A 13265-nucleotide genomic window follows, 5' to 3' on the forward strand; every position below is an offset into this window, starting at 1 on the left:
GTTTAGGGGGAGACTTGTCCCCCAGATTAGGTCATTGGGAGCCCTGTGATGGAATGGTGTGTCTGGGAGTGTGCTTCTGGGGTACATACAGGTCCTTGGATCTGGCCCCTGCCCATGCTGCTATCTACCTAAGTGCCCAGCAGGCTAGAAGCCAGCCGCAGAAGGAGCCAGTGCCAGGGAGGACACGTTCCCACCCCTGTGTCCCAGGATTGAGGGCAGGCACTGTCATTACCCATCAGCCTGCCCCAGTGCTGCATCAACCCAGGTCCCCCTTCTGGTTTCCCCACCTCCCTTTATCCTGAAGAATCCCCACATAATAACCGGATGGGATTAATTAGCTGGCTGCTACCCCAGCTCAGGGTGGCTGGGGTAGGTATCGGGGGCAAAGGAAACCCAGGCATGAAGAAGGGTGTTAAGTTGGGGGTGAAGGGACAGGAAAAGGGTTCTGTTTGGAAGGAGAGAGAGTGGGGTCAGGGCTGGTGCAACCTGGGTTCCTGCTAGGGAGGGCAGAGCTTGAGCCACTCATAAAGGTCACTGAGGGGATTAGGAGGCTCCGTGGCTAATCTGTCAGCTTAACCAGGTCCTGGCCCGGAATGTGTCCCCACCTACCTAGCTCAGGGAAGGCGAGTGAGGACCAGGCCCAGACACCACCTCAGACCTGATAAGGGACCTGCCCGTTTCGGGGGTGCCCAATATCTCCTTCCGAGCCAGACCCCTGCACGCGCTTTGCCTGCAAGGAATGGGAATGAAAGGTGGGGGAGGGGAAATGTCCTCAGATGCGAGAGAACTTGGAGAGGAGGGAGGATTTTAAGAGCAAGAGTATGAGAGGAGGGGGAAGCGAGTCACAGAAGACAGAAAGGACTCTGAGAAGAGGGAAGGAATCAGAGGTGGGAGGATGCTGAGGAAAGGGGAATTGTAGCGGAGAAGGATGCTAAAATAAGGGGAGGACTTTTGGGGAGAGAGAGAGGAGACTGAGAGGCAGCCTGAGGCAGGAAGGCGGAGCCTGTGCTTTCACTGTATTTGGCCTTCCTCTGTTGTCCCGTTCTCCACGACTGAGACTAAAAAGCGCAGCATTTGGAAGAAAAAAATAAGTCTTTTGTTTCACCACTCCTTGACTCTGAAGAGGCTGAGGTGGATGGGGAGGTCAAGGGAGAGGGTAAGAAATGGGTCTGGAGATCGGAGGAGCCAGTACCCGGAGGAAGGAAGCCAAAAGAAAGCTGAGCCAAAGCTACTCCCGGTTGCGTGGCAACCGCTGCAGTCAAAAGCCAGCTGGGCCGGCTAGGAGGTGTGGCTCACGGAAATAACCGAGGGTCGTGGCCCCGCCCCCTGGCAACAAGCCCAACAAAGGACCGCCCCTAGCAACGTATTGCTAGAGGCGGGGCTCGGTTGACCTGGTATCCTAGGGCCCAGAGCCCTTGCGCAGGCGTAGTTCTCTCTGCTTCTGCTTAGTCCCACCTCCACGCAACTCCTTTCCGAGGCTTCTCATTGGTGAGCAAGCCAGCCAAGAGCCTTCTTTAGTTTCGGAGGCGGGGCCCGGCCCCTGCTCGCACTTCGATTGGCCCCACAGACCGTCTACCTCCGACAGGACATTGCTACGTCTACTCCTTGCGCGTCTATTGGCCCTGGAGGACGATTCTTCGGTATCGGAGGCGGAGCAGACGAGAGGGCCCGCCGTGGATTTGGCGGTGTCAAAACGAGGGGCGGTCCCTACTGGCGGGGCGGTTGGGAGGCGAAGGGAGAGTCTTTTCAGCGCTGAGGACTGGCGCTGAGGAGGCGGCGGTGGCTCCCGGGGCGTTTGAGCGGGCTCACCCGAGCCCGCGGGCCAACGCGGATCCAGGCCCGACCGGCGGGACCGCCCCGGACTCCCCGCGGGCCTTCCTAGCCGCCATGGAGGACGGTGTCTATGGTAAGTCGGGGAGGGGCGGGGCCGTCTGGGAGCGGATGGAGCGTTTCGGCCCCAGCATTCTGCCGCGAGCGTTCTTCCCGGCGCGCGCCCTGCAAAGCTGTTCGGCTCCGTCGTCGCTTCGCTTTTGTGGGGCACGGGACGGGCTTCCGGCGGGGCAGGAGAGTGGGGCGTTCCAGGCCATTGTTTGGGCCGAGCCTGTTTCCGGTGGCAGCGGGAGGGGGTGGGAGCGGCGGAGGCGAGGCCGGGGAGGAACCATTCCCTCTGGAGGGGCCGGGCGAGCCCAGTGCCTGCTGGGAGAGGGGAGGGGGCTTTTGGGGACGCTGGGGTGAGGAGAGATCTTGGAGGCTACAGATTCCGCTAAGGCGGGGACGGGGGCCTTCGATGCCCCGCCCCCTTCCTCAACTCTTGCAAGCTGTCATCAGCTTCGCCTGCCATAGTTACTTTCCATGGACCCAGGAGTCCGGACACCCAGATCCACAGCTACCTCGCCAAGAATGGAGGCAGAAAACCAAGGCCTCAGCCTCCTTTCAAGTAATGGACCGAAGTTCAAGCTTCCAGCCCTTTTTTCCCCACAGACCTAAGAGTTCAGGCTCCCAGTCCCCTTCTCCCCCAGGACTAAAGAGTCTAGGTTCCTAGTCCTTCGTCCCCTGGACTGAGGAGTCCAGGCTGTACCCCGTCTTCCAGTAGACAGGAGGCTGGACTCTCATTCTCCTCCTGCCCCTGAACCTAGGAGCCCTGTCCTCCCCCAGATTTCAGAAGTGCACGCTCCCAGTCCCCAGAACTGACCTCCCACCCCTGATCCCCTCCTCCAGAACCCCCGGACCTGACTCCGGAGGAGCGGATGGAGCTGGAGAACATCCGGCGGCGGAAGCAGGAGCTGCTGGTGGAGATCCAGCGCCTGCGTGAGGAGCTCAGCGAAGCCATGAGCGAGGTGGAGGGTCTGGAGGCCAATGAGGGCAGGTGAGGGCTGGAGCAGGGAACCTGGGGGTCACGAGGCCAGGCCAGGGCCAGGGATGCCCAGGCATTGACCCTCCACCCTCCGTTCTCTGTCCCTGCAGCAAGACCTTGCAACGGAACCGGAAGATGGCAATGGGCAGGAAGAAGTTCAATATGGACCCCAAAAAGGTGCTTGGGGCCACAGGGCTGGGATCAGCCAGGCAGACATCCAGACGGGGGATTCTGGCATCTCTGTTCAGAAGTATAGTGGTTAAAGGTCTACCTTAGGTGCACGGACTTGGTCCTGATCCCTGGATTCAGATATTGGCTGCATTTGTTCCTGGGCTGGAACTTCCGCCCCGGGGGGGTCTTCTTCCCCTTTTTGCTCATATTCTAGGGCCCGCTTCTGTTGTCACCTGGAGTCCCCAGGTGGAGCTCGATTGAGTCTGGTAGGGAATATGGACAGAGACGTGTACAGAAGAGGGTTGACGAGTGCCATGACAGAGAGAGAGAGAGGTACCAGGGCTGTGGACACTCAGGGCAGCAAGCCTGGTGGCATCAAGGAGGGCTTCCCTGAGGAGGGTATATTCGGGTCAGGTTTGAAGGATGAGTTAGTGTTCACCAGGTGGAGGAAAGATGTTTGTTCGTTCATTCAGTCATTCATTTTACACCCATTTCCTGAGGCCTTCCTCGGGCCTGCCCCTCTGCTAGGCAATGCTGAGGACCCAGAGAAGAGTTTGACCCTGCCTTGCCCTCAGGGAGCCCCTAGACATGGATACCATGATCCAGAGTGAGATAGACACAGTGGTGGTCCTCGTGGCATCAGGAGAGCCTGAGAAAGCCTTAGTCCAGCCTGAGGCTTGGCCCTCACAGCCCTTGATGGACTGCTGTCTACTAACAGTTTCCAACTTTATTCTTCTTGTCCAAAGCAATGGTAGTTTGTTCAGTCATTCAGCAAACATTCATGAGCTGCTGTTCCTTGCCAGACCCTGCTTCCGGGGGGGCTGGAATTAACCAGGCAAAGGCAGAGGGAACAGTAGATGCAAAGGCTAAGACGTGGGAAGGATGGTATTTAAGGACCTGGGAAAAGCCTGAAAGTAAAACTCGGCCCTACTCCGTTGAGGGTGGGGGTGGCTTTGGAGGCTCTGGTTTCTGAGGATGTGGGGGGAGGGGCGTGGCTTTCTGAGTACCCAGCCCTGAGACCCAGCTCCCACCCCCCAGGGGATCCAGTTCCTGGTGGAGAATGAACTTCTGCAGAACACACCCGAGGAGATCGCCCGCTTCCTGTACAAGGGCGAAGGCCTGAACAAGACGGCCATCGGGGACTACCTGGGGGAGAGGTGAGACCTGCCCCCTTCCCCCCCCCGCCCCCCCACCACCTCCTGCTTGGCTTCTCACCTCGGCCCCATGCACCCAACTCCTCCCGAGAAGAGGCCCTGATAGATCAGCCTTATGACTGGATTTTGACAAAATGGGCTGACAGGAGTCTGGGGGAGCCTGGGACCTTCTGGGGAACCTGGGGACCATCTGTGAGCATCTGGGGGGTGTGGGACCTTTGTGGACATCTGGGCAATGTGGGGACCTTCCATTTAGGTCTGGGGACAGTGGAGAACATCTGTGGGTGGCGTGGGAGCGTGAGAATGGTGTGTAGACAACTGGTGTGCATGGGAATGATGCGGACCGCTAGGAAGTGGGGGGGTCATCAGTGGATATCTAGGGAGCACAGGGGGCCCATGGACATCTGAGAGCATGAGGGCCACGTGTGGACGTCCAGGGTGTGTCGGGACCACCTAGAAGGGTAGGGTGCCTGAGATTGGATGTTGGGAGTGTATGGGGACCAACTGTGGATATCCGGGGGGTACCTAGGGATTTATGGACATCTGGGGTACATGGAGATCATCTGTGGATGTTGGGAATGTGCGGGGACCGTCTAGACATCCAGGGTGCATGGGGACCTCCTATCTGTGAGCGTCTGGGGTGTGTAGAGACTGAACGGCTGAGGTGCACAGGACCATCTGTGAGCGTCTGGGGTGTTTAGAGACTGTCTGAACGGCTGAGGTGCACAGGACCATCTGTGAGCGTCTGGGGTGTGTAGAGACTGTCTGAGGTGCACAGGACCATCTGTGGACGTTTGGGATGCTTAGGGATTGTGTGGACATCTAGGGTGTGTGGAACTTTCTGGATATCTGCAGTACAGAGACCGTCTGTGGACATCTGGGGTGCATAGGGACTGTTTGGGGAGTCTGGGGGTCACCTCTAGATTTCTGGGGATTGTCTGTGGACATCTGGACTGCATGGAGATGGTCCGGATATCTGGCATTGTGGGGATCGTTTTGTGGACATCTGTAGTGCACTGGGATTGTCCATGGACCTATGGGGGATGGGGGACCATCTCCACAGGGCATCTGTGGAACCTGGGGCTCATCGGAGAGAGGTGATGGCCAGCAGAGCACGTGTTTGCTGCATTTCTCCCCACTGAATAGAGGTCCAGCCACACCAGGGTTCTCGAGGCAGACAGTCCTCCCAAGAGCCTTCTGAGTATCCCTGCCCTGGTGCCAGGCCTGTGATGGGGGCTTGGCCAAAACTTTCACCGGCTACAGGGGTAGCCTCTGTGCAGAAGAGGGGGCGCAGCCTCCCCAATCCTTCGCCTCCTGTCCACTCCCACCTCCCCACGCCCCTTCCTGCACGTGACTTTGTCCCTGTCCTCCCAGGGAAGAGCTGAACCTGGCAGTGCTCCACGCCTTCGTGGATCTGCATGAGTTCACCGACCTCAATCTGGTGCAGGCCCTCAGGTGAGAGGGACGAGGCTGGAAGGGCAGGAAGGTACCTGTCAGGGCTTTCTTTCCAAGTGATGATCCCTACTCAGAACAAAACAACAACAAAAATTAGGGAATGGATTGCCTTTACATGACACCAAAGTCCACGGTGGGGCTTCCTCCCGGCATACCTGTATCCAGGTGCTCAAATGGTGTCAGAAGGACAACTTTCTCTTTCTCTTGATTGTGCTCCCCATGGTGTGGGCATTGCTCGCCACAGACCCTCCTCCCACATGATAGCAGAAGGCCCTAGCAACCATCAGACCCGTTCAGCAACCTTAGTAGAAAGAAGGAGGGTGTTTCCATATAAATCCACCAAAAGTCTCATGGCCGATGCTCAGTGGTCAGATTGGCCACAAGCGTGGAGCTCTCATTGGCCAGTTCCTATCACGGGGACTGAGAATGGGGAGGGGGTCCTGCCAGTCCTGGCATCGACACCCGGCCCCTCTCTGACGCAGGCAGTTCCTCTGGAGCTTCCGCCTCCCTGGAGAAGCCCAGAAGATTGATCGGATGATGGAAGCCTTTGCCCAGCGCTACTGCCTGTGCAACCCGGGGGTTTTCCAGTCCACAGGTGGGGGCGCAGGCTCCTGGGTCCTGGGGAAGGAGAGAGCTGGGGGCTTGACCTCTCGGGTCCTGGGGGCCCATATGCCCCAGTCATCACCCCCTGACTGTCCAATGCAGACACGTGCTACGTGCTGTCCTTCGCCGTGATCATGCTGAACACCAGCCTTCACAACCCCAACGTCCGGGACAAGCCGGGCCTGGAGCGCTTCGTGGCCATGAACCGGGGCATCAATGAGGGCGGGGACCTGCCTGAGGAGCTGCTCAGGGTCAGGCCCCCCCCCTCCCCCAGCGCCCTCAGCCCTGTCCCTCTTCCTGCCGCAGACCCTCCTCCCTGCGGGTCTCCTAGTGCCTGAGCTCCCCGCCCGGGATCATCGCCTCGTCCGTGGACAGCGTGGTCATGCCAGCATGTCCATTTCTTTCCTCTTTCTCTCTCTCTGGCTGTCTGTCTTGTCTCTCTCTTTCTCTTTTCTGTCTCTCTCTGGCTCTGTGCCTCTTTCAGGGTCTTGGTGTGTCCCATTCTCCACCTGCCTGTCGGTCTCGCTCAGAACCTAGCAGCTCTTCCTATGTCTGTGTTTCCACATATTTTTTTAATCTTTCCTCCTCTTTCTCCTTCCTGGGGCTCCCTCCACTCTTCTGCCTTCTGCTTCCCTTTTCTCCCGGCCTCCTCCCTCCCTGCACCATCCCATCTGCCGTCCCACCCATGGTCTCATTGGCTCCCTGGTTGCTGGAGCCCCCTCCCCACTGCCAGGTAGCCCTGGGAGGGTCCCAGGAGCCTGGAATTGCTGACCATGCCTTCGCCCCTCAGAACCTCTACGACAGCATCCGAAATGAGCCCTTCAAGATTCCTGAGGATGATGGGAATGATCTGACCCACACCTTCTTCAACCCGGACCGGGAGGGCTGGCTCCTTAAGCTGGGTACGTCCCTTGCTGACTCTGCTGGCTGCCTCTGCAGGGGGGAGGTTAGTGGGCCCCAGGCTGTGGACTCAGCTTCTCACATACCCGCTATGTGACCTTAGGCCAGCGATTCCACCTCTCTGAACCTCAGTTTCCACATCTGAAAAATGGGCCGAAAATGAGTTCAGCCCTGTGTGCCGGGCCCAAGCCCAGGGCCGGGCTTGTATTCAGCGCTCCCTAACCCCTGTGTTCACCCATGCATGTTTACGGAACCCCTTCTTTGTGCCAGGCCCTGGTTTAGGCACTGAGGACACAGCCGAGAACCAGATCGCCCAGTCCCCATCTGGGGGGAGCGTGTTCACTCGGGATGCTCTCAGCTGTAGTGAACAGAAAATAGCCCAAGGGGTTGGGATGCCTGGGAGCCTGTTACCTCACTTGGAGGGAACTCCTGGGGGTCCGAGGCAGACCGACTATGACACTCTTGCATTTATCCCCATGGTATGTTACCTCCTTATCAGCCCAGTAGCGTAGTGGCTGTTCTAGGGGCGTCGTACCTCCCCAGAACATCTCCCTTAGTCAGAAAAGAGCCTGCAGAAATGAGGAAAAGGGTCTCAGAGTACCCCGGTGGACTTCTCAGCTGGTTGGATTGGTTCCTGGTGGGGGGCGGGGCCGCACCCAGGCTGGCTTAGGTGAATCGGGAGCCCCTGGCCCCGATGGGGTGGATGGGGCAGGGGCCAGCGACCCTTGGAACACGTGGCACCGGCAAATTCAGGGTTAGTTAGCGGAGGTCTGACAGGTACAGCTGGCTGAGGACTGGAGTGGTTCTCAACCCTGGCTGCCCAGAGATTCACCCGAAAACCGCAATGGCCAGTCCACAGACTTGTGACTGCTGGGGGCAGGATAGGCCATCAGTCATGTTGAAAGCTCTCCAGGTGGTTCCAGTGCATGGCCCAGGTTGAGAGCCATTGGCTCGGAGCTGGGCCTGGTTGTAGTAGGTGCCCTGGGAGGGTCAGCGGTGGCTTTTTTTTTTTTTAATTTGGCTGCGCCAGGCGAGCTCCTTATTTGCGGCATGCATATGGGATCTAGTTCCCTGACCGGGGATGGAACCCGGGCCCCTTGCATTGGGAGCGCGGAGTCTTATCCACTGCACCACCAGGGAAGTCCCAGCGGTGGCTTTTTAATGGAGGAGCAGTGAGTGACTGCCCCAGGGAGACAGAGAATCTGGTGAGGAATTATAGTCCGGCGTCGACTGAAGGCAGCCCAGACAGTGGGAGGGCCCAGAGGAAGCTTCCAACCTGGCACAGGGTCAGGGCAGGACTTTGCTCCGTTCACATCTCATCATGCACACTGCCTCCCCCGCCGCATGGAATTCTGCTCCTAAATGGAGGAATCGCTTCTCCAGCCACAGTAGCAGGTCCCTGGTGCATAAAAAATGCGAACCACTCCTTCCAGACAACTTGCTGGGGTGGAAGGATTCCTGAATCAGCTCCGAAGGAGGTCTGCGGAGTCTGGGAGGAATTTAGATTCTTCAAGGAAGGCCAAATGGTGCCCCTGGCAGTGAGTGGGTGGGAAGGAAAAGCAGGAGGGGCAGCTTCCTGAGGAACTGGTTCTCTTCCAAACCGCGCCCAGCAGTAGGAATCCTGCCCATTTCTTGGATGAGGAGATTGAGGCTCGGTCACTGTCCAGCAGCCACTGGGCAGAGGTGGCCTTGGACCCAGATCTCTGACCAGAGCACGTCACAAGGTCATTAGAAGAAGGCACCTCTTAAACACTGAAATACAGGAAAGGGAATCTGTGGTGGTTATATTCACAAAGGTGGTTAATAGAAGTCATTATTACTGCAGTTTAATCCTTGCGGGATCATAGGGAGCCCAGAAGCGGGTCACTTGGAAGCAGGAAGGTGTGGGCTGGAGTGGGTCTCTAGACTGGAGTCCACAGAGGGCAAGTGGTTGTCCTAAGGTCACACGGCCAGTTTGTACTGGTGCTGACATGAGTCCCCAAGCCCACCTTGGCCCACCGACTGGGGGTTTTGTCTTCTGCCTCGTGGGGATGACTTCCCTACAGAGACATCTTCACCGTGACAGTGGAAGGCCCTCCTGGCCTGGGATACACGCTAGGGGGTGGGCCGGAGCTGGGCACTGGCGCAGGAGGTGCTCTTGGCCGCCTCAGCGCGGTTCAGCATCCTCAGCCTCCCGGGGTGGGAGAGGGTCAGGCCATTCCTCCCTCATGTGGATGTAACTGGTTTTCTTCCCTCTCTCTCCCTCCCTCCCTCCTTCTCTGCGTGTTTCTCTGCTGTTTCTGTCAATCTCTGTGCCACCCCCTGCGCATCCCTTCCCTCCCCAACCCTGCGGCTCTCGGGGGCACCCCATTCTTCCGCCTTCCCTTCTCGCCTGGTCCTGCCTGCTTTCTCGCTGTCTGCCCCAGGAGGTAGGTACAAGGCCGGCCCGTCCTTGCTCCCCGACATGACACAAGGGGAGGGGGCTGCCCTGGCCTCGGGCCCATAGCTGGGGGGCTGAGGGCCCTGACCCGAGTCGACAGACAGGCTTAGAGAGTGTAGAGCCGCAGGCTGGGGGTGGACCGGTTCCCGGGGCCCCGACATCACGCCCTGTCCTGCTCGTGTTCCCACGCATTGCTCTGTCCGAGGCCGTGACAGCCGCACCTTCCCTGTGCTCGCTCTGTCTCTCACCCCCCACCCGCCCCCGTCCCCGCCCTCCCAGAGGCCCCATCCCCCTGTTGAGCCCAGGCCCCCTACCCCCCTTCCCTTCCAGGGGGCCGGGTGAAGACGTGGAAGCGGCGCTGGTTTATCCTCACGGACAACTGCCTCTACTATTTTGAGTACACGACGGTGAGGGCGGCGCCAAGGGGCAGGGGGCCGGACTCCTGAGTCTGCGGGAGGCAGGGGCTGGGGGGTGGGGGGGAGACTGGAAGTCTGAATCCAGTCAAACTCGTCTCAGGACAAGGAGCCCCGAGGAATCATCCCCTTGGAGAATCTGAGCATCCGCGAGGTGGACGACCCCCGGAAACCAGTAAGACCCTCCCTGTATCCCGTCCTGCCGTGTCGGGGGGTCTCCCCTGGCCCCAGGGCTGGCTCTTCCCAGCTGCCCATCGTCTCGTGTCTACCCAGAACTGCTTCGAGCTCTACATCCGCAACAACAAGGGGCAGCTCATCAAAGCCTGCAAGACAGAGGCAGATGGCCGGGTGGTTGAGGGGAACCACATGGTGTACCGGATCTCGGCCCCCACACAGGAGGAGAAGGACGAGTGGATCAAGTCCATCCAGTGAGCCTGCGCCCCGGAGTTCTTGGGGAGGGGGTGTCCGGGGGCCCAGGCCCCTCGGCCCTCACCCTGGGATCCCGCCCCTTCTGCAGGGCCGCCGTGAGCGTGGACCCGTTCTATGAGATGTTGGCTGCGAGGAAGAAGCGGATTTCCGTCAAGAAGAAGCAGGAGCAGCCCTGACCCCCTGCCCCCAACTCTATTATTTATTACGGAGCTGCCCTGCCCGGGTGGCCGGACCCCCGGGCCCTGGGGCTGCGGATCCCGGTTCCCCGTTTGGAAAACTCATCTCCTCTAGCTCCTCTTTCATTATTTGTAATTAATACGCTGTTGGTAATCTTATGAATTATTTAACCATTCGCGGCCTGCGGACCCCTCATCTCTTGGGGTTGGTGGAGCTGAGGTGCTTGGTGGAGCTGGCCTGGTAACGCGTGAAGAAAGGATGCTGTCCGTGCAGCTGAACGAGCCGGGCGTCTCCTGGATGGCTCAGTTCTGGTTTCACCCATAGCCCGCGGGGGTGGAGTAAAGGAAGAAGTTTAACTGGGTTGGCGTGAGCGTTGCATTAGAACTGAAGGGTGCTGAGAATGCAGGTATGCAGAGCTTCCGGGACGAGGTCTGCCATTCATTCTAGACATTACTTGACAGCCAGGCGCCGGGCAGACACTCATCCCACCTTTGCTCTCATGGGCTTGTGGTCTTTGAGGGGCAACAGATAATATCTGATCGGCTGGGCTAGAGGTCAGTGGTGTCGGGAATAGGTTGCGACCAGTGTAGGTGGGGCGGGGCTTTGGGGCCAAGAGGGTGGGACTCTGGGCCAATTGAACCGGGTTTCTCAGCCACTAGAGGATCATCCTTTGGAAGACATTTTACACCACGCAGGGGTAGTGCTGAGAACCGGCATTTTTATAACATCTCCTTTCCCGGGAATCTGACAGCTTACAGAAGTGTAAGGACCGCATTCTTTGAGGGTGAAACCTTGGGGGGTGGGGTACCCTTGAGCCCCAGGTCCAGGCTTGTCCCCCTTTGCCTTCCAGCTTGGGGTGTGCGTGGTGTCCCCAAGGAACAAAAGCACGTGGATCCCGAGAAGGGTGTCGGGAGACCCCGTCTCTCTCCTACGTCCAGATCTGCAGCTGAGGAGGATTTAGTACGAGAAACCACAACTCCAGACAGGCCCAGGACCAAGCCCCTGCTGGAAGGGAAGCCTGTTGTCCCAGGGCGTGCCTGAACTGCAGTTATCCTCCGTGTCCCCAAGGCATCTAACTCCTAATTGTTGAGTGCTGCCAGTGGGGTGTGGAAGATCCCGGGTCTCGGGCGTTGACCCGGCCCGCCCTTGGCCACAGACATCAGCGGGTGTGAAAGCTCCTAATCGCTGTAACAACTCCAAGGTGGTGCACCCAGCCCTCCCGGGAGACTGCCAGACTACAATTCCCAGCAAGCTATGCGGCGCTGGCCGCCCCACTGTCGGGAGAGCCATTCTGGAGGTCTCCTGGGAAATGTAGTTTCTTAAGACTCTCATGTTGGGTTTCCCTTCGGCTGATCCCCTGCCCCCAACTTCCTCAGGTTGGGAAACAAGGCCCTGCCTGACCGCTTCCACCCCAGGGGCTGATGGGGAATGAAGTTCCCAAATGAGGAAATGGAATTCCCAACTCCTCAAAAATTCCACAGAAATGGAGTCCTTGACCCAAGAAAGTCATGGGAAATGAGGTCCTGGGTCGATGGAGGGTCCCACCATCTCCACCAGGGGGAGATGGAGTGTCTCCCCCTGTGTTGCTCTCCTCCATGGAATGAACCCATAGGTACCGAGTGCCTGTTGTGGGTAAGTAGCTGGCTCAGTGGAGATGCCCCAGAAGAGCATTCCAGGCAAAGGCAACAGCATGTGCCAGGGCAGGGAAAGGCACATTGTGTCAGAGTAGCTGACAGCATGTTGGTGTGCCTGTACGGTGCTGGTGGAGTGGGGCTGTGGTGATGGGAAATGGAGGAAGTGCCTGGGCCCAATCATTTGGGGCCTGGACAGCCATGTTAGGACTTTGAATGTCCTCTTAGCTGATGGGAAGCCATCCAAGGTCATGACACAGGAGAGTGATGTATTTGGGTTGATGTTGCAGGAGGGGGCCTTTGGCTGTTGCAGGAGAGTAATTTGGAGGTGAGCAGGGGCAGTAGCAGGGAGGTAAGTTAGGAGGCTGTGCTGTCATTCTGGTGTAAGAGGGTGTGGCCATAGACTTGGAGAGACCCGGACCCGCAAGAGTCCTCTTGGAAGAGGAGCCAGCAAGACTTGCTGAGGGCTGGGTCAACTCTGGGATTCTAGCTTGAGCAGCTGGTGAATGGCAATGTCATTTACTGAGATGGCTAAAGAGGGGATTTATGGGGGGAGAAATCAGTGGTTCTGTTTTAGCCAAATTAAGCTGGAGATGCCTGTGGAACATTAAAATCAGACTCCAGTCTCCTCAGAATGGTCCTTCAGTTTTGCCCCCAATCCGTCTTCTCCCCAAGGATGGAGAATTCTGGCTTTCAGCTCCCTCCTCTCCCAGGACCCCATACTCCCAACCCCCTTGTTAGGGGTTGAACCGTGTCCCCCACAAATCCATATATTGAAGTCCTAACTCCCAAAACCTCAAAATGTGATCTTATTCCAAAATAGAAGCATTGCAGATACAATTAGTTAAGATGAGGTCATTAGTGTGGGCCCCAATCCAACTTGACTGGCGTCCTTATACAAAGGGACATTTGGACACAGAGACACACATGCAAGGAGAGAAGGCCATGTGATGACGAAGGCAGAGATCGGGGTGATGCTTCTGCAAGCCAAGGAACACCAAAGATTGCCAGACAGCCACTGGAAGCTAGGAGACAGGCCTGGAACAGATTCTCCCTTAG

The 13265-nt window shown here is 58.1% G+C and overlaps 1 protein-coding gene across 3 annotated transcripts; it reads left to right on the forward strand.

Annotated features, from left to right (window-relative positions):
* The first annotated feature begins 1672 nt into the window (after positions 1-1672).
* Positions 1673-10750, forward strand: CYTH2 (cytohesin 2). 3 transcript variants are annotated; one of them, XM_004271093.4, is made up of 12 exons: positions 1673-1906; positions 2719-2866; positions 2965-3031; positions 4064-4182; positions 5554-5634; positions 6117-6229; positions 6340-6488; positions 7028-7139; positions 9887-9963; positions 10073-10144; positions 10243-10397; positions 10487-10750. In XM_004271093.4, the coding sequence occupies exons 1-12, from the start codon at positions 1888-1890 to the stop codon at positions 10572-10574; spliced, it is 1200 nt and encodes a 399-aa protein (XP_004271141.1). In that variant the 5' UTR covers positions 1673-1887; the 3' UTR covers positions 10575-10750. The 3 variants fall into 3 exon arrangements, with proteins under 3 accessions (XP_004271141.1, XP_033286468.1, XP_033286469.1); XM_033430577.2 differs by lacking the exon at positions 1673-1906 and adding an exon at positions 2275-2437; XM_033430578.2 differs by lacking the exon at positions 1673-1906 and adding an exon at positions 2277-2437 and having other exon boundaries at positions 2719-2837; positions 7028-7140; positions 9885-9963.
* Positions 10751-13265: the final 2515 nt, after the last annotated feature.

The sequence above is a fragment of the Orcinus orca genome, chromosome 20 (genome assembly GCF_937001465.1).
Source record: "Orcinus orca chromosome 20, mOrcOrc1.1, whole genome shotgun sequence".
NCBI classification, from domain to species: domain Eukaryota; kingdom Metazoa; phylum Chordata; class Mammalia; order Artiodactyla; family Delphinidae; genus Orcinus; species Orcinus orca.